Raw genomic sequence first — 18277 nt, 5'->3', positions numbered from 1 at the left:
GCCCCACAAAGGTCCACACTCTTAAAGCTCCTTTCTTTTTGTCCCAGAGCTTTCCCCACAAAAACGAGCTCTTTAAAGCTGCAGCACAACAAATGATAATTTGGGTTTTCTGCAGATAGTTGTTTGCTCCTTTTCAGCTTTAAAGAGCGGGTTTTCACGGGAAAAGCTCTGGAGCAAAAACAAGGTGCTAGGACACAGAGTTTTAAACTGTGAACTGTGCCTGGAAAGCACAGAGGGAAGAAGGTAAGTATGGATAAGCCGAAACTGTTAGGGAAAGATATATTCTTAATTGCTTGCAATAGAAAGTGTTCAGCAGGCATTTAAAAGTTTGCATGGAAGGTGTCTGCTGAATCTGTTGGCAGAGCATCACATGATACTGGGCCAGTTATATGAAAGGCTTGGTTTCTTGTTGTGGCGAGTACCCGCCTCCCCCCTTGGAAAATAAAGACACAAGACACAGCATTTAAGGTTAATGGGCGAAAAAGGCCACAACTTTATTGATTGCAGGAATTAAGCGGTATTGGCTTAGGCATTGGTCCTATTGACTAACCGGCTTCAGCCTGATTGCTTGAAGACCAGCAAGGGTTAACCGCCAGCAGGGGGAGTCCTGCTGATGTACATCAACTAGGAGCTCCCCCGGGGTCACCACTCGGGGGGCGTGCCTTAGGCCCACACCTTCATAGGCTTTGGACAGGGCAACGCCCACCAGAATCCTTTACCGGACTACCCTTCAATTTGGGGGAAAGTGATGGTGCTTCCTCCCCCCCCATCTGCATAACAATACCCTTACCAATGCCTAACCGCCAATGCCGAGGAAGATTTGCTACGAGGTAGGCGAAAAAACCAAATGGCTGGTGCCAATTTGCCAAGTGTTTTCAAATGAGCCTTGACAACTCGGGGAACAACCCAGCTTCTTAAGCCTGTTGTCTCAGTGGCGGTATCTGCGTTGGTCAAAAGATGCAGTTTGTTGCTTGAAACTATCCAAGCAAAGCTCCTCTGGGGAAGGGCTGCAGCTCAGTGGTAGAGCACCTGCGTTGCATGCAGAGGGTCCCAAGTTCAATGCACAGCATCTCCAGGAAGGACTAGGAAAGGACTTTTGCCCGAAACTCTGGAGAGCTGCTGCCAGTCAGTGTGGACAGCACCAAATTAGATGGACCCGATGGACTCTGCATAAGGCAGTTTCTTATAGTCGAGTGGTTATAGTCTTATAGTCCTTATAGTCCTTATAGTCTTATAGTCCTGCTTATACAGTGTTTTTGTGCTTTTGTATATGCTGGGAGCCGCCCAAAGTGGCTGGGGAAGCCGGTCAGATGGGTGTGATAAAAAAAAAAAATAATAATAATAATAATAATAATAATAATAATAATAATAATAATAATAATTTATTACACTATGTTAGAAGGTCCTTGTTAGAGGCCCAGTTCTTGATGCCCTCCTCTTCTGAGGGGAGGTGGGTTGAAAGACAGGATAACTAGGTTGTAAGAAAACACTTCTAGATCAGTCTTTGGGAGAGGATGTTAAATGACAGCTCTCCGCTTTCACTGAGTCCTAGAAGAGCTTTTGGTCTCTATTAAAGGAGCTCCAGATTTTCCCCATGTTGGCTGCTGGTCCACTTTCCCCTCAGACATGGGTTGCTTCCCTGAGCTCGTGAAGGTGTGTGTTGTCGAATTTAATGGCAAAGGTCACATCTGATCTTCAGCCTGCATGTGATGTTAATGTTCTCTTGTGTCAACAGTCTATGGGGTTGAAGTGCTCCTGAAGATCACTGGATTGGGGCCTATTGAATACCTGTCGTCCGGCTGGAACCTGTAAGTGTGTGTCGTCATTCTGTGTCATAAACTATTTTTTAAAAAAAGTTTATATTTTGTTGAGATTATTGTAGTAATTTTTAAAATAAAGAATAGAAAAAGGGAAAAAAAGAGAATATATAAAAATACATTTTAAAAAGAAGAGGAAAACAGCAATAACAAAATCACATAAAATGTACATACAATGTAAGTTTATGAAAATGTAAACTTACGAAATGTTTATGTAGTTATTTATGTAGATGTATAAACTAATGTATAAACTAATTGTTTCGGCAAATACATTCCAAATATCATTACATTTGTCCAGGCATAATCTTCATCTGAAAAAGATTCGCTCATGGGCTGCAAGAGCTGTTGTGTCATCTATCCATTGATTGAAGGGGGCTATATTTTTGTCCTTCTATTGTATCAATTTTTTTGCAGATGTGAGGGGATAGAGAATCCAAATGTCAAGGGACGGCTTCCGATTGGCTGCAGGAAGCTCCTTCAGCCAATTGGAAGCCGCAGAACCCATGTCGGACGTTCGGGTTCCAATGAACGTTTGCAAACCAGAAAACTCATTTCCGGGTTTGCGGCGTTTGGGAGCCAAAACGTTCAACTCGCAAGGTGTTTGGGATCCAAGGTACGAACTGTATATAGTTTATGTGTAGGAGACTAAAGCAGGGATAGGGAACCTCAGGCTGAGGGAGCGGCTGGATGTGGCCCTTTGAGTCTCTCTATTTGGCCCTCGAGAGTCTCTCCCAGGCCACACTCATCACAGTCCCTGCTTCGCACCCTCCTTGAGCATTTTTGCCTGGCTAGAATGTTTGCAAACTCCTTCCTTGCCTGAATGGGCTATAGAGTCCATAAACATTAGTTGCTGCACCCATTTTTCCTTCTGGCCCTACCCGCCACCTCCCTGTTGCCCGGGGGGGGCGGGCGTTGCCTATAGGGGAATGCAGCTCTTGGGCTGAAAAAGCTTCTCCCCAGGGACACAGGCTTACAAGTTCATCCCTGAAGATGTTTCTTCCTTTTTCCCTTTCTCTTTTCCAGCTTTGATTTTTCTGTCACCTTGTTTGCATTCTTGGGTCTCCTGGCATTGGCGTTAAACATGGAGCCGTTCTACTTCATCGTAGTCCTGCGGCCTCTGCAGTTACTGAGGCAAGTAATTGGTTGAATATGTACAGAGGGAATGGCAAACGAAAGAGCTGGAATGACTCGTTCCTAACTGAGGTTTGATGAAGGCCTTGGCTGACAGGATGCCGAGAGGCCAGTCTGGGGTCAAGAGAAAGGGGAGAGCAGTTGTATTGTTCATTTTAATTGCGTATGGACCCTGTTGTTGCTTGCAAATGGTTTAGAAGCATCGTGGGCAACCACGATGATCAAGGGTCTAGAAGCTAAGCCTTATGAGGAACGGTTGAAGGAGTTGGGTATGTTTAGCCTGGAAAAGAGGAGACTGAGAGGAGATAGGGTAGCCATCTTCAGATATCTCAAGGGCTGTCACATAGAAGAGGGAACAAGCTTGATTTTTCCTGCTCTAGAGGGTAGGACTCGAATCGATGGCTTCAAGTTGCAAGAAAGGGGATTCCAACTAAACATCAGGAGGAACTTTCTGACAGTAAGAGCTGTTTGACAGTAGGACAGCCACCCTTGGGAGGTTATGGATTCTCCTTCCTTGGAGGTTTTTAAGCAGAGGTTGGGTGCCTTTAGCTGATTCCTGCTTTTCAGGAGAGAGGACCCTTGGGATGGATGCCTTCTGACTCCACAATACTATCATTCTATATTGTAACAATTGCATCCTTCTGCAACTCATGCATGTTGCTGCTCACTCCCTTTTTGTTGTTGTTGCTGCAGGCTGTTTAAGCTGAAGAAACGCTACCGGAATGTCTTGGATACCATGTTTGAGCTGTTCCCCAGAATGGCCAGGTAAACTGAGAGCGGAAGGCGCAGCAGACAGTGATGGCCACCAACTTGGATGGCTTTAAAAGAGGACTGGACAAATTCATGGAAGATAAGGCTATTGGTGGCTACTAGCCGTGATGGCTGTGCTCAAGAGGTAGTTATGGCCGCAAACTTTACATTAGCTTGAAAAAGGATTTGTGGAGGATTACGCTATCATAGGCTATTAGCCATGATGGTTGTCTTCTGCCTCTGAATACCAGTTGCTCAAATCAGGTGTGAACTTCTGTTGCACTTGGGTCTTACTTTCAGGCTTCTGATTGGAGCATCTTGTTGACCGTGTGAGAACATAAAGCTGGACTAGATGGGCTCTTCCTATGTTCTTAAAGACCACAATAAACAATGTCAACATACAAAAACACACCAGGCCCTTCTGATGGCAGGTGGCTCTAGGTCAAGAGGGCACTGAAGCCTTTCTCGTTGGCTCCCTCTTTTTCACCTGGGATCCCTTCCATGTCTTGCACGGTTGAGCTTTAGAGTCCTTGGGCTTCTCTGCTGAAGGCATAGGAACGGAGCAGATTTCCTCAGATTACCATAAACTCCCTAACAGAAAAGCCTAGCTGCCCATGATTTTAGCTTCGCTTAACCTTGGCTTTTTTCTCCTTTAGCCTAGGTTTAACATTGCTCATCTTCTATTACTGTTTCGCCATCATTGGCATGGAGTTCTTCTCAGGAAAGCTCTTCCCAAATTGCTGCAAGTGAGTGCCCAGCATTTTCCTTCCGTCTGGAAAGTATTTACCGTGCCTTAAAATTGGGAGCCTTTAAGATGTGTCTGAATGGAAGTGGGGAGACATAGGTTCAAGTTCTGCATTGTTTACCTTGCAAGATTGTTTTGAGGATTCAAGTGGCTGGGCTGGGCAGGGCAGAGGTGGAATGGAAAGAACTCTATACACCATCCTGAGCTCCTTTTGGAAGAGGGTGACAGAAATGTCATTAGTTGTCCATTTGTTTCTGGGCCCAATTCAAGATGCTCATGTTGGTGCTTAAAGCCCTAAACCTGGGCCCCAAATATCTGAAGTCTGCCTCTTTCCCTGCAGAATCTATCAGGTGTTAAGATATGCAAAGGAGGCCCCTCTTGGTAGTTCCACCTGTCCCTGAAGTTTGGGGAGGGCCCACAGGGGAGGGCCTGGGAGAGGGCCTTCTCTGTGGGAGCCCCTAAGCAGTAGAATTCCCTCCCCACTGAGGCCCTCCTGGCACCTTCACTAAACAGATTCCAGCCACTGCCGAAGGCACACTGGCCCTCGACACCTGAGATGTGTGTTTTCAGGGCCTGCCCTATTCTGTATCCAGGGCAGCTGTCTACCAGCTCCACCTGGTACGCAGGCTGAGACCCTACCTGCCCGTAGACTGTCTTGCCAGAGTGGTGATTCATAAATAAATGGATAAGGGTATATTTTCAAGCTACTGTGAGCCATTTTGATGTATTATTATTATTATTATTATTATTATTATTACTATTTTCAAACATTTTCACAGTAATCTTCATACCAAATAGTTGCATTGTTTCATCAATTCAATTCCCGCCCCCATTTCCGCCGTGTTTTTACTCAGACCCTTTCTACTGCATTGTATCTTTTATCTACTACACAAAGTTTCTCTGTTACAATCATTTTTTTATCATTTTTCTCCCCCTGCTTTTATCTCAAATCCTGCCTGTGGTTTCATTTGACTATAGTATTTTTTTTTAAAAAAATTGTCCACAAAAACATTTTGTACCTGCTTCTCCCTTCAGTGCCAGCACGGTGGCAGATTCCTATCGCTGGGTCAACCACACTGTGGGAAACAGGACGGTGATGGAAGAAGGCTACTACTATCTCAACAACTTCGACAATGTTTTGAACAGTTTTGGTAAGAGCACAAATCCAAGCGCCCTCTGCTGATGTAGCCAGGAAATGCCTCTGGGGAATTTGGTAGGGACTTAGACTGTTGCTGCCCGTGAGCAGGGTGAATAAAAATCAACGATTAAAAAAAATATTTAAAATCGGATTTAAAAAAATTTAAATCAGATTTTTTTATTTAAGTCAGGTTTTTTTTATTTAAATTGGATTTTTAAAATAGAATGTTTTTGGAGGAAAAATCTTTCTGAATACAGTTTTCTGTTTAAGTTACATTATAGTCCAAAGGCTATTCACCAGGAAATAAGGATTTGTTTTAAGTTTTTCGTGTGTGCTAAAACTTAGGTGTTTTTTTTAAAAAAATCGTTTAACCACATCAGTTAGCAAACATGGATACATATATTATTGTTATATGTCTAATGTTATTGTTTTAGTTAAATAAATTGTTTAAATTGTTATTAAGGAAATGATTATTTTTATCCTTCCAATAAAGTACAGCAGAAAAGTTATCCAAATATAAACAGTTAACTTATTAAACCTCACAATAATTTCATAATTATCGGTCTATGTATCTCTAATAGTATAACCAATCAGTAATTTTTGATATAGCTGTAAAAACTACTCTGAAAATTTATTATTCTAAAAATGAAACCTTTGTCTGGTTGTAAATATTAAGATTATACGAGGAAGAATGAGTCTTTCACTAAAAAATGATTTAAATAAAGTCTTGCTGACTAGTGATTTAAATCGATTTGATTTAAATCAAATCCACCCTGCCTGTGAGGTACAGATTGTGTTGTGCTGGCTTATGGTTTTCCTTTGGCCTTTCCTGCCACCAGCTTCTGGTTAAATAGAATAAACCAATACCAGCTCAGGATGGAGGGAGAATTTGTTTAGTCTGCTTTTTGCAGTGGATCGGCCCAATCCAGCACTCCCAAGCTGAATTGCAGTTCGGAAAGCAGCTCCAAGCAGGAGTGCAGATTTTATCTTCTCATAAAACAATGCAGACAAGATGCATATAATTTAAATGTAGATTTTTCATGCATTCTTTTAAAAAATGCACAAAGTGGGATGGAGCAGACCTATGATTGAGCTCTTCTCGGTCCACCCCTAGTCTAGTCTTAGATTCCTTCTCCCATCAACAGTGCTGCCTAGGTCTGATGGGAATTGTAGTCTCAATACATCTGGAACACATCAGGTTGGAGAAGGCTAATCTACACAGATTACCTGGCAGCAGGAGTCTATACAGTCGTACCTTGGAAGTCGAACGCCTTAGCTGTTGAACAAATCAGCTCCCGAGCATCACAAACCCAGTTTGCAAACGTTTTTTGTGTTCCGGTTTGTGAACGTTTTTGGAAGCCGAACATCCGACGGTGACTTCCGCGGCTTCCGATTGGCTGCAGGAAGCTCCTGCAGCCAATCGGAAGACGTGCCTTGGTTTTCTAACTGTTTTGGGAGTTGAACGGACTCCCGGAATGGATTAAATTCGAGAACCAAGGTACGGCTGTACATGATTCCTGCAAAACAGGCTGGTGTGGGAGTTGTTCAGAAACATGGACCAGCTCCATGATGGCTGCCCCTGTTGCTTTGCTTGATTGGATAGTGAGCCAGCCACACATGGCCAATCAGAGATAATGACCTAGTGTTCAGTTCTCAGCTGGGCAGTGAGCCCCGATTCACCACGTGCGATTGGCTCACTTTCGCCCAAGAAGGTCCATCTGCAGGAAGTGACCCAGTGTTCCAGTTTCATGTAACTCCCAAACTCAAGACTACTGAGGGGGAACTGAGCCACAACAGTGACCGTACAAGTGTTTGTTCTTTCCCCTCTTTTTTTCCTTTTTGCAGTTACCCTGTTTGAGTTGACAGTCGTCAACGACTGGTACATCATCATGGTAAGCAGCACTCTGCCGCTCCCTGCCAGGAGCTTTCTTCTGTAATAATGTGGCTTGTGATCCCTTGGTGTCTGCGCTACTGCGTACTGGTTCATCACTGGCCATTGGTCATTGCAGGGAATATGCCAAACAAATGGGCACATGGAAGTGAAAAGTAGAGGGAGCCAGCGCAATATGATGCTGGTAGGAACGCTATACAGTGGTGCCTCACAAGACAAAAAGAATCCATTCCGTGAGTCTCTTCCTCTAGCGGTTTTTTCGTCTTGCGAAGCAAGCCCATTAGCGGATTAGCGCTATTAGCGGTTTAGCGGCTATTAGCGGCTATTAAAGGCTTAAGGGATTAGTGGATTAGCTGCTAAAAGGCTATTAGCAGCTTAGTGCCTTAGAAAAAGGGGGTGGGGAGCGGAAAAAACCCCCCAGGAATCGCAAGACATTTTCGTCTTGTGAAGCAAGCCCATAGAGAAATTTGTCCTGCGAAGCACCTCCAAAACGGAAAACCCTTTCGTCTAGCAGGTTTTCCATCTTGCGAGGCATTCGTCTTGCGGGGCACCACTGTACTAATGCTGGGAAGACCTGGGTTCAAACCCGCCACACTCAAGCCTAAAGTCCACTGGGCGAACTTGAATTAGTGTCCCTCAGTTCACCCACTGAGGGGATGAAATGAGTGTGAGAAGAGAAGGATCCCACATACGGTGCACTGAGCTCCTTGAAGGAAGGCATGGGAAATTTAAAAAATCTCCTTGGGGCATTTCTAAATCTTCATTTATTTACCTATTGTTCATGAGAACAAAGGCTGGTCAGCTGCCCTTCTCCCAGGGCTGACCACTTTTTAAAACAAACAAAAAACATTGCTAGCCAAGGGAAGTGTTAAGCTAGGGGAACATTTTCAGCTGTTGAACGGAAAGGCCTAGCAGGATAGGCCTGGAGAGGGGAAAGGGAACTGTGATTCAGGCTTTGGAACATAGCTAGTTGCCTTGTACCAAATCATATATAATATTCCTGTCAACCCAGTACAGTGGTACTTTGGTTCCCAAATGGCTTAGTTGTTGAACAAATCGGCTCCCAAACGCCGCAAACCCGGAAGCAAGTGTTCAGGTTTGTAAACGTTTCTTTGGAAGCCGAATGTCTGACGCGGCTTCTGCGGCTTCCGATTGAGTTCAGGAAGCTCATGCTGCCAATTGGAAGCCGTGCCTTGGTTTTCAAACAATTTCGGGAGTCGAGAACCGAGGTACCACTGTATTGTCTGCTTTGACTGGCAGAAGATCTCCACCTGTTTCCTGATTTGTTGCTTTTTCAAAACGTGAGGTGCTGGCGATTGGCCCTGGGCCCTTTACTCTGCAGGTCATGTGATCCACCACCGAACCTTTAGTCCCTCCTCTTTGCACTTATGATCTCGGGAACCTAGGAAGCTGCCTTGTACGGAGACACACCACTGGTCTGTCTAGCTCAGCATTGTCTACACTGGCTGGGAGCAGCTCTCCAGAATTTCAGGCGGGTTTCTCTCTACCTACCTGAAAATGCTGTTGGAAATTGATCCTGGGGCCTCTTGCATGCCAGGCGGATGGCTCTGCCTCTGAGCTACAGCCCTTCCCCTATGCTGCAGGCGCCTTGGTTAGGCCAGGTTCTTGAGCCAGGATAACTCTGGTAATTGGGTGTCTTCATTATAACACTGAGATATCAAGTAACATAAGAACACAGGGAAGGGGCTTTTTTAGGGGGCCAGAAGGATGCTAGATTCAAACTTCATTTAGTATTATCCCCTCTCAAGCTGTTCCTAAAAAGAGTTATCGTGGGTGGGTGGGTGTCTGTCTTGGCATGCTTTCCTGCCAAATATTTGTCACCCATGGAAGGGGGGAGCAGGAAAAAACCTTAAACACGTATAGCGGAGTTTCCAAAAAATAGACCAGAGGCAATTGAACTTCATCCAGCAGAGCTTTACTGGCAAATGAGCATTATGGTCACAAATCCAATACAATCAGGATTGGCACAGTCCATAAAAATCCAGTTGCAGCACTTAAAATAAAACTTACAGTAAGACTTAACCTTAACACTAAGCATACAGAACAGAACACCAGAATAAAGAGATAGAAAGAGAAAGTTAAGTGAGTGAGACCCTGGCTCCTCCTGGCCTGACTATTATAGTCAGTAGACCTTGACAGAAACATAACAGAACCAGTTTAAACCAGCTGTACTCAGCTTCCCGGGGACGCGGGTGGCGCTGTGGGTAAAAGCCTCAGCGCCTAGGGCTTGCCGATCGAAAGGTCGGCGGTTCGAATCCCCGCGGCGGGGTGCGCTCCCGTCGTTCGTTCCCAGCGCCTGCCAACCTAGCAGTTCGAAAGCACCCTTAAGTGCAAGTAGATAAATAGGGACCGCTTTATAGCGGGAAGGTAAACGGTGTTTCCATGTGCGGCTCTGGCTCGCCAGAGCAGCGATGTCACGCTGGCCACGTGACCCGGAAGTGTCTTCGGACAGCGCTGGCCCCCGGCCTCTTGAGTGAGATGGGCGCACAACCCTAGAGTCTGTCAAGACTGGCCCGTACGGGCAGGGGTACCTTTACCTTTTTACTCAGCTTCCCAGAAGGAATAGCCAAAACATTAGAAACCTCTTTCCTGTTTCTCTCACGTAGAAATAAACCTTCTAGAATCCTCCTGAACCAATCAGAATAGGAAAGCTCTCTGCACATCGGATCAATACTTTCTGCGCTAAGAAATTAAAACTGACAATATTTTCCTTTTCAGGAAGGGGTGACATCAGAGACTTCGCACTGGAGCCGCCTCTATTTCATGATTTTCTATATTGTGACCATGGTAAGCGGAGTTGCCAACTGCGCTGTTTTGTGAAGCAGTTCTGCGGCTACAGTCTGTATGTTGTGGTGCAGGGGTGGGGCCTCCAGGCGTTGTTGGACTCCAACTCCCATCAGCCCCAGACAATGGTCAGGGACGATGGGAGCTGTAGTCCAGCAATTTCAGCAGGGCCACATGCTCCCTGCCCTATTCTGTAGCCTTCACAGTCACTCCCAAGGACCAGAAATATAGTTTGCCAGCAAAGCAGTCAAACTTTCCTTTTTGATGCATGGTCATCTGATGAAGGGTTGTAGCATCATTTATGGTTGATCCTAGAGCAGGGTTTCCCAAAGTTGGGTCTCCAGCTGTTTTTGGACTACAATTCCCATTATTATTTAGAAGACATCATCTGGCAGCCCTGTTAAGGGAAGTTTTTCATGTTTGAAGTTTTATTCTGTTTTTAGTCCTCTGTTGGGAACCACCCAGAGTGGCTGGGGAAACACAGCCAGATGATGATGATGATGATGATGATGATGATTATCCTTGACTAGCACGACCTTTGGCCAGGGATGGTGGGAATTGTAGTCCAAAAACAGCTGGAGACCTGGTTTGTTCCCAGAGCTCAGAGTGGGCTACTTTGTGCTAACCCCCAATGCCTGAACTCTCACCTTACCCTACTCCATAAGTCAGCTTGAGTAGAGCAGCAAAATAAATAATTTGGGTGAGCTGTTTTTGCATTGCTGCTGACCTTTTCCTTCCCCCATAGGTGGTGATGACAATAATTGTAGCATTTATATTGGAGGCGTTCGTGTTCCGTATGAACTATAGTCGGAAGAACCAAGATTCAGGAGGTTAGTGCAACCTGTTTGTTTGTTTCCTTCCTTATTTATAATAATCTTTTCAGACCACCTCCCAGGCACCATATCAAAATGGTGCACAAAAAATAAATAAACGTGTGAGTGCAAAAAGCATAAAAAACTGTAAAAACAATGCAGAATAATCGTTAAAGGGGCTGGCTCATCCTAAGAGAGTGGAAACAAATGAACAGGCCTGTCATAGAATCATAGACCTGTAGAGTTGAAAGGGACTCCCAAGTTTTATCAAGTCCAACCTTCTGTGTTGCAGGAGTCACAGCAGGAATCAACTTTTTAAAAGTGCCTTCAAAAGATTCTGTACATTAAAAGCAACAGTGCCTGCTGAAAGTGGGACTACAGTGGTACCTCGGGTTACATACACTTCAGGTTACATACGCTTCAGGTTACAGACTCTGCTAACCCAGAAATAGTAAGAACTTTGCTTCAGGATGAGAACAGAAATCGTGCTCTGGCAGCGCGGCGGCAGCGGGAGGCCCCATTAGCTAAAGTGGTGCTTCAGGTTAAGAGCAGTTTCAGGTTAAGAACAGACCTCCGGAACGAATTAAATACTGAACCCGAAGTACCACTGTAGGGGCATTGAATGGGTGTGGAAGCACTTTTGAGCCTTTTTTTTTTATCCAACAGCCATTGGCCTTCTATGGGCCACATGGGATAGGCAGGCAGGACTAGCAGTTGCCTGATGTCATCGTACATCAGGTCCCCTAAATGTCAAGCCAAAATTCTTCAGCAATGAAGCACCACGTTGTGGGTGCCTTGTGAGCAAGCTCCCCCATTCTTGCTCTGCAGCCACGTTTTGAACTCGCCCCTCCCCCCCGCCACTGGGCGCTGTGTGATGACGTCATGTGTATAGTCCGGTGGGCATGGCTTGCCCAAAATGGCCTGGTGGGCCAAGTCAAAGAGGCTTGGGCAGGCCTGATTTTGCCTGCAGTTTCCTTGCCGCTTTCCCCTTCCGTTACCCAGACAAGCCTTGTCCTTGCCTTTCTCCTCTGCAGAAGACATGGGCATTGTTTTCGAGAGAGAAGTCTCCAAGGAAGAACTGACAGCTGTCGCAGAGCTATATGGAAGGAACTGCATTGCCTCGGCTGCCAGCCAGCTGCTCAAGGTCATTTCCCAGATGGACAGGCACAGGGTGAGTAATGGGGACTAGAATTCCAACATCTTCTGTTCGCCACTTTCCAGGTATCCTGTCTCACCTCGCCACCACTTGGCTGGTCTTGTTCAGAATGATAAGACTTAAATCATGTCTGATTTAGAATGCTAGAGGGTATCCCTCTGTGGCCACTGGTCCTTGAAAAGAGGAAGGTAACAGAGCAATTCAGATTCCCCCACTCTTCACATGCTGCATATTTTTCCAGCACAGATTATTGGATGGGTGGCGGGTGGAGATGCACACACTGGAATGCCACAATAAGCATGTACAGTGGTACCTTGGGTTACATACGCTTCAGGTTACAGACTCCGCTAACCCAGAAATAGTACCTCGGGTTAAGAACTTTGCTTCAGGATGAGAACAGAAATTGTGCTCCGACGGTGCGGTGGCAGCAGGAGGCCCCATTAGCTAAAGTGGTACTTCAGGTTAAGAACAGTTTCAGGTTAAGAACGGACCTCCAGAACGAATTAAGTACTTAAATTGAGGTACCACTGTAGTAGATTTCTTCAATAATCACACCATTGTGATGTTTATGGCAACTTCGTTTGCCCTTAGTCATAGCTAAGGGCATTCTGCTTGGGGACCCACAAAAGTGGAGTCCCCAAGCCTATAAATTACACGGGATTATATAGAGAGGCTATACACAGGCGTAGAAATTAAGTCCCATTCTCGGAGGAAAATCATGCCTGCATTATACAGGCTAGATGCCTGGTTCAGAAGAACAGGATGCATCCTCTATCAAACTAGCTTGAGGCTGAGTTTTTCCTCCACAAATTTTCTCGACACCATTTTACAGTTGGAGTAAGCAGATTCTCCTAACAATATAATTTCACGTACTTGTTTTTACATCCCTTCCAGCATTTGAAACCTCCATTGTTCTAGGCAAATTTAGCGACAGGGAATTACATTACCACAAGCAGTTTCTGAGCTCTGAGCACAGTACTGCACCTCAGATTTCTGATTAAAACTGCAGAGACGATTGAAAGCTCAGAGCTTTCAAGAATTTATCTCCTCTTATCTGATAGAAAGCCTGCAGCGGTCGCAGTTGCGCATTTGTCTTGAGTTCCCTGTAGATAAAGTTAGAGATGTGCTCAGGTCTCTCTTGGTGGCGAGATCCCTGTATGCTCCTAGCAGCACCTGTATTAACTATGATCCAACTCTGGCACCATTCAGAGGCAGTTGCCTTCTTCCTTCCTCTTACTGCTTCTCTTCCATCACTTCAGCAAACATCCATGCTGTTCCTGGGGCGGCGATCAAGGACCAAAAGTGATTTAAGCATGAGAATGTATGAGGAAGAGATACAGGTAAGATGTGTGGAACTGCTCGCATCCTAATTATGGTTATGCAATGGTCCCTGTAGCTTGGTGGACTCAGGGATCTTCTCAGAGGTGCTACCAGCTCCGTAAAAAAGGTTAAGTCCAGTTGCAGACAACTCGGGGGTTGCGGCGCTTATCTCACTTTACAGTCCGAGGGAGCCGGCGTTTGTCCGCAGACAGTTTTTCTGGGTCATGTGGCCAGCATGACTAAACCGCTTCTGGTAAAACCAGAGCAGCGCAGGAAACGCCGTTTGCCTTCCTGCCGGAGCGGTACCTATTTATCTACTTGCACTTTTTGGCGTGCTTTCGAACTGCTAGGTTGGCAGGAGCTGGGACCAAGCAACAGGAGTGCACCCTGTCGCGGGGATTCGAACCGCTGACTTTCTGATTGGCAAGCCCAAGAGGCTCAGTGGTTTAGACCACAGCACCAAATAAATACTGTCTAGGAGAGTGGGCAACTTTCCCTAGCCTCACGCCTTTAAAGCAGAGGTGGGGATTCTCTGTCTTCACCAGATACTGTTGGGGCTACACTTCCTTTCTATCTTCCCAGACCATTGGCTATGCTCACTGGGGCTGATGGCAGGTGGAGTCTAGCCAGCTGTTTTTAATGTGGTGTAATGCGCCCTACGACCTTAAGGTAAAGGATGGGCTCAGAACCATAATACCTCAAGGACTGCCTCTCTCCATATGAACCTGCCTGGACACTCAGATCATATTCTGAGGACCCCCTTCGTGTGTCCTTCATGAGGTGTCTGGAAGGTGGTAACACAAGAACAGGCCTTTTCTGCAGTGGCTCCCCATCTGTTGAATGCTCTTCCTAGGGAAGTTCAACTGGCGCCTTCATTATACACTTTTAGGCGCCAGGAGAAGACATTCCTCTTTAACCAGGCCTTTGGCTGATTGACATACCGTGTATAAGAGGCCACCTATTTTGGGGGACTCAAAATTAAGAACAAACTACAAGAAAGAAGATTCCACCTAAACATTAGGAAGAACTTCCTGACAGTAAGAGCTGTTCGACAGTGGAATTTGCTGCCAAGGAGTGTGGTGGAGTCTCCTTCTTTGGAGGTCTTTAAGCAGAGGCTTGACAACCATATGTCAGGAGTGCTCTGATGGTGTTTCCTGCTTGGCAGGGGGTTGGACTCGATGACCCTTGTGGTCTCTTCCAACTCTATGATTCTATGATTCTATGATTCTATGATAAGAAAATTGGGGGAGATTGCCCCCATGTATAACACTACCCCCCTTTTTTAACATTACTTTTTAGTAAAAAAAAAACAACCCTAAGTCTTATACAGTAGAACCTCAGCTTACATTACACTTGGGTAATGTAAACGGCAGGTTGCAAAAGCAGCAAACCTGGAAGTGTTCCACCACGTGTGCATGCGCAGAAGCGCTCTACCGTGCCATGTGCAGAAGCAGTCCCTCCGGTTGCGGAAACCTCGGGATCCGACTGGAGCTCCGGAACGGATCCCGTCCGCAACTGGAGGTACCACTCTACATGGAAAAGTACGGTACCTTTTAAATGTGTTGTGGAGGGAAATTATTGGTTTGTTTTTGTTCTTATTTTTTTATGTGTTTTGTGTTGTTTTTTTTATAATGTCGTTTTTTGTTGTGATGTGCCTTGAGATGATGGTGATTAATAATAAAAATAAGGACAACAACAACAACAACAACAACAATGCTATTATTACTACAAGCAGAATATTGGGCTCGTGCACAATTCATTGCAGACATTCATGATTTGAGGGCAGGCTGTGGGTGTGGGAAATGAAATGATCCCAGTATTTTTGCCTCTTCCCACAGGAGTGGTATGAAGAGCACTCCAGGAAAGAAGAAAGGCAGTTTCCCTGGCAGGATGACCGGTCGCTCCATCAGCCCTCACCGTTTCCAGGCCTCCGCCAGCGCTCTCAGACCATTATCTAAGCCCAGCTAACCTAAGCTGCCTGCTTTGTCTGCTATGCATTAACCACCCCGTTTACTTACTTTGCAAAGTACGTCTCAGATTAATGCATAGCGTAGCCTGGCAGAAGAAGGTCTCCTGGCGCTCTTGTGTAAGAGAGTTTCGGCTCTCCCTTTTGCAAAAGCTCATCCCTGTACTAGGGCCTTTAAGGCATAACCAGAGTATTGCAGGATGGCTGGGCATTATGCAAGGGACGGGGGCTGGTTAACAGGGTAGCCACAGTGAATGCTTCTGGGATTTGTCTAGTGTAAAGCAGCCAGGGGGTAATTTGGCTATCTTTCCCCAGTACAGCTGGATAAAATAGTCAGCTGAAGGCTGATTTCCCCCAGGCATTCCAGTCTCCTAGAAGTCTCCTAGAAGTGGGTGGGTGGCTGGCATCAGCAGAAAAAAAAACAACCACCACTATTTACTGCCACAGTTTGCCTGTCTGTAACTGTAACTAGGCTGCCCATTTTTCAGCAGGACTGCCCTTTTGAGGTTCAGTTCTGTCCTCATCATCTCCATCATGGTTCAATAAGCTGCTGTGGCTCTACAGCATTTTCCCTTCTCCAACAAGGTTTGTTCCCTGTTGGGCACAAGTCCTCTACTCTCAAACTGGCTGAAACCTGGAAACTGGTGAATGAAGGAACCCTACCGCTGCAACTAGCAGAGGGCTGCTCGTCGTGGTGGAAGCAGCTCAGCCTGTGGGCATGTGTTAAAAGCAATAACTTTGAAAGAAGGAAGGTGTAATCCTGCAGTCACTGCGCAGGGTCCAGGTTGATCCTCATCACTTGCTGCAATTTAAATTTTTTTTTTTTTAAATTACCAGCTCCTTATTAGCTGTTGGCTCTGTCTGACAGCCCTCCACCACACAAGCTAGAGGTAAACAGAGATGCAGCAGAGTTCTCCTTTGGTTTGCAATACAAACATTTGACAACATGTAATGCTTGCCTCAAAAATGACGGTACTGCAGCCTTCCCAAATTCTTCTCCAGCTTAGAATGTTACTCTGAGCTGGAGAAGAATTCCATGCCTCCCACCTACCTACCTAAACTCTGTTGCTTATAAGCAGGGAGGAAAGGTCTTTCTCCCCGTGAACTGTTAATATTCCCAGCAGCACTGGGAAATGGAGCTTTCCTTCTCCTCTTGACTGTATGCCATAGCAGCACAAGGTGAAGGCAAAGGGGAAGAGACAGAATTTCCTGCTGCAAGATAAACAAGTGTGAAGGTGCTTTTATTTGTCCAGTTTTAACTTTAGTAGGCTCATAATAAGCCAAGCTATTTCCCAGGTGGTTTTATTTTTAAAGAATAAGGGCTTATTCTGAGCAAATCTGTATTACCACAAGTAAGACAGTGTAGCGTGTGTTTGCAGAATCCTAGCTGACCTGATCTGTCCTGAAGACAGATGAGGAGCTATGGTGGTCAGGGAAGATGTTCACTTGAGACAGATTCTGTCGGCAGAACCAACCATTGGTCTTGCAGCACCTGCCTCTAGGCAGATTCTAAAACCCCAGCTAGTGGCCTGCTCAGGGAAGCCATGCCTGTTTAACTCAGTTCCAGCCTTCCTTAAGGAGAGATCGGATATGTACAGCAGTACCAAGTGCTGCCTAAGATGAGGGTGAGAGTTCTGTGGAAGTTTGGGGTTCACGCACTGCAGAAAACATCAACCAGCAGTGATTGCTGCTCCTGCCTTCTTTTTTTTGGGTGCATATAACTTATTTGCTGATGGAAGGCAAATTCTGACCTCGTGATGGTGAAATGGAAGTTTTGTGCCCCTTCGTGTACCAGACCACTAACTAGCCCAAGGCTAGCCAGTGTGTCGGCCTCCAGATGTTGGTGAACTCCATCATCCCTGCATAGCCAGAGATGATGGGAAATGGAGCCCATCCACAGATGGAGGGCGCTGTCTTGGCTACCCCTTGAACTAGCCTAAGGATCAAACCTGTGTGCAGCATATATCTGGGCCAACAGCCGCCTCCACTGATTATAGACACTTGGGGCCGCTATTCTTAAAAAGTGTTTTTCTCCTAACAGCTGAGTACAGTTTTTGCTGCTCTACAAAGCTGGAGTCTGAGGCTTTGAGGGAACACAATTGCTCTCTGCAGAATATTGCTGTTGTGGTTTCAGAACCGAGACATGCTTCCTGAGCTGTACTGCTAACTAACTGACCTGTCTCTCAACTTGCACTGTATATTCCCCCCTCCCCAACTCCTTACCAGAATAAGCTAGTGATAATTCCAGAACCTGCTTCTTGCAGGATGGAAGGAAAAACAAACCACAAGCGAGTCTACCTTCTAACTTGTCTTTTCTCCTTGGCTTCCTCCAACACTTAACTCCAAAGACAATCACTTGCAGGAACGTAACACAATGGGAGGTTTTGTTCGCTGCGAGTTTGTATGGCAACTGTAATGATGACGTCTGAAACAGTGTTATAGAGATATTTACAGGCACATTTAATAAACCTTTTAAAGCGTTCCTTTCTTCCTTGTTTTCTGCATTTATTTGCAAAGGGCGTTGGGGTAGGTGAAACAGCTACTGAACTGCACAGACCACTTCCTGTGGCAAGAGTGCTTCTTTTCAAAGAAGTATGCAAGCCAAATGTAGAGCTTTCATGTTTTCACAACTGCACATGCAGTCTACTCACAGAAAAAATAAAATAGAGACCCAAGTTTTAAGAAGCCTTTGTCTCCCTTCACCTTCCATCTGCTTACATTTAAAGCTCTTCCTTACGGAACCTGT

General features: G+C 45.6%; 1 protein-coding gene across 4 annotated transcripts in view; it reads left to right on the top strand.

The window, feature by feature from the left end:
* TPCN1 (two pore segment channel 1) overlaps window positions 1-18013 on the top strand; it is a 49458-nt gene extending 31445 nt beyond the window's left edge. For all 4 annotated transcript variants that reach the window (XM_083417654.1, XM_083417656.1, XM_083417655.1 and 1 more), the window contains 11 exons: window positions 1736-1808; window positions 2841-2948; window positions 3642-3713; window positions 4355-4444; window positions 5479-5594; window positions 7427-7473; window positions 10212-10280; window positions 11023-11107; window positions 12124-12260; window positions 13505-13585; window positions 15404-18013. In XM_083417654.1, the coding sequence (XP_083273780.1) occupies window positions 1736-1808; window positions 2841-2948; window positions 3642-3713; window positions 4355-4444; window positions 5479-5594; window positions 7427-7473; window positions 10212-10280; window positions 11023-11107; window positions 12124-12260; window positions 13505-13585; window positions 15404-15523 (998 nt within the window). In that variant the 3' untranslated portion in view covers window positions 15524-18013. The remainder of the gene's footprint in view (window positions 1-1735; window positions 1809-2840; window positions 2949-3641; window positions 3714-4354; window positions 4445-5478; window positions 5595-7426; window positions 7474-10211; window positions 10281-11022; window positions 11108-12123; window positions 12261-13504; window positions 13586-15403) is intronic.
* The last annotated feature ends 264 nt before the right edge of the window (window positions 18014-18277 follow it).

The sequence above is a fragment of the Podarcis tiliguerta genome (assembly GCF_965153285.1).
Source record: "Podarcis tiliguerta genome assembly, chromosome: 16".
Taxonomy (NCBI): domain Eukaryota; kingdom Metazoa; phylum Chordata; class Lepidosauria; order Squamata; family Lacertidae; genus Podarcis; species Podarcis tiliguerta.
This window is presented reverse-complemented; position numbering and strand designations above follow the sequence as displayed.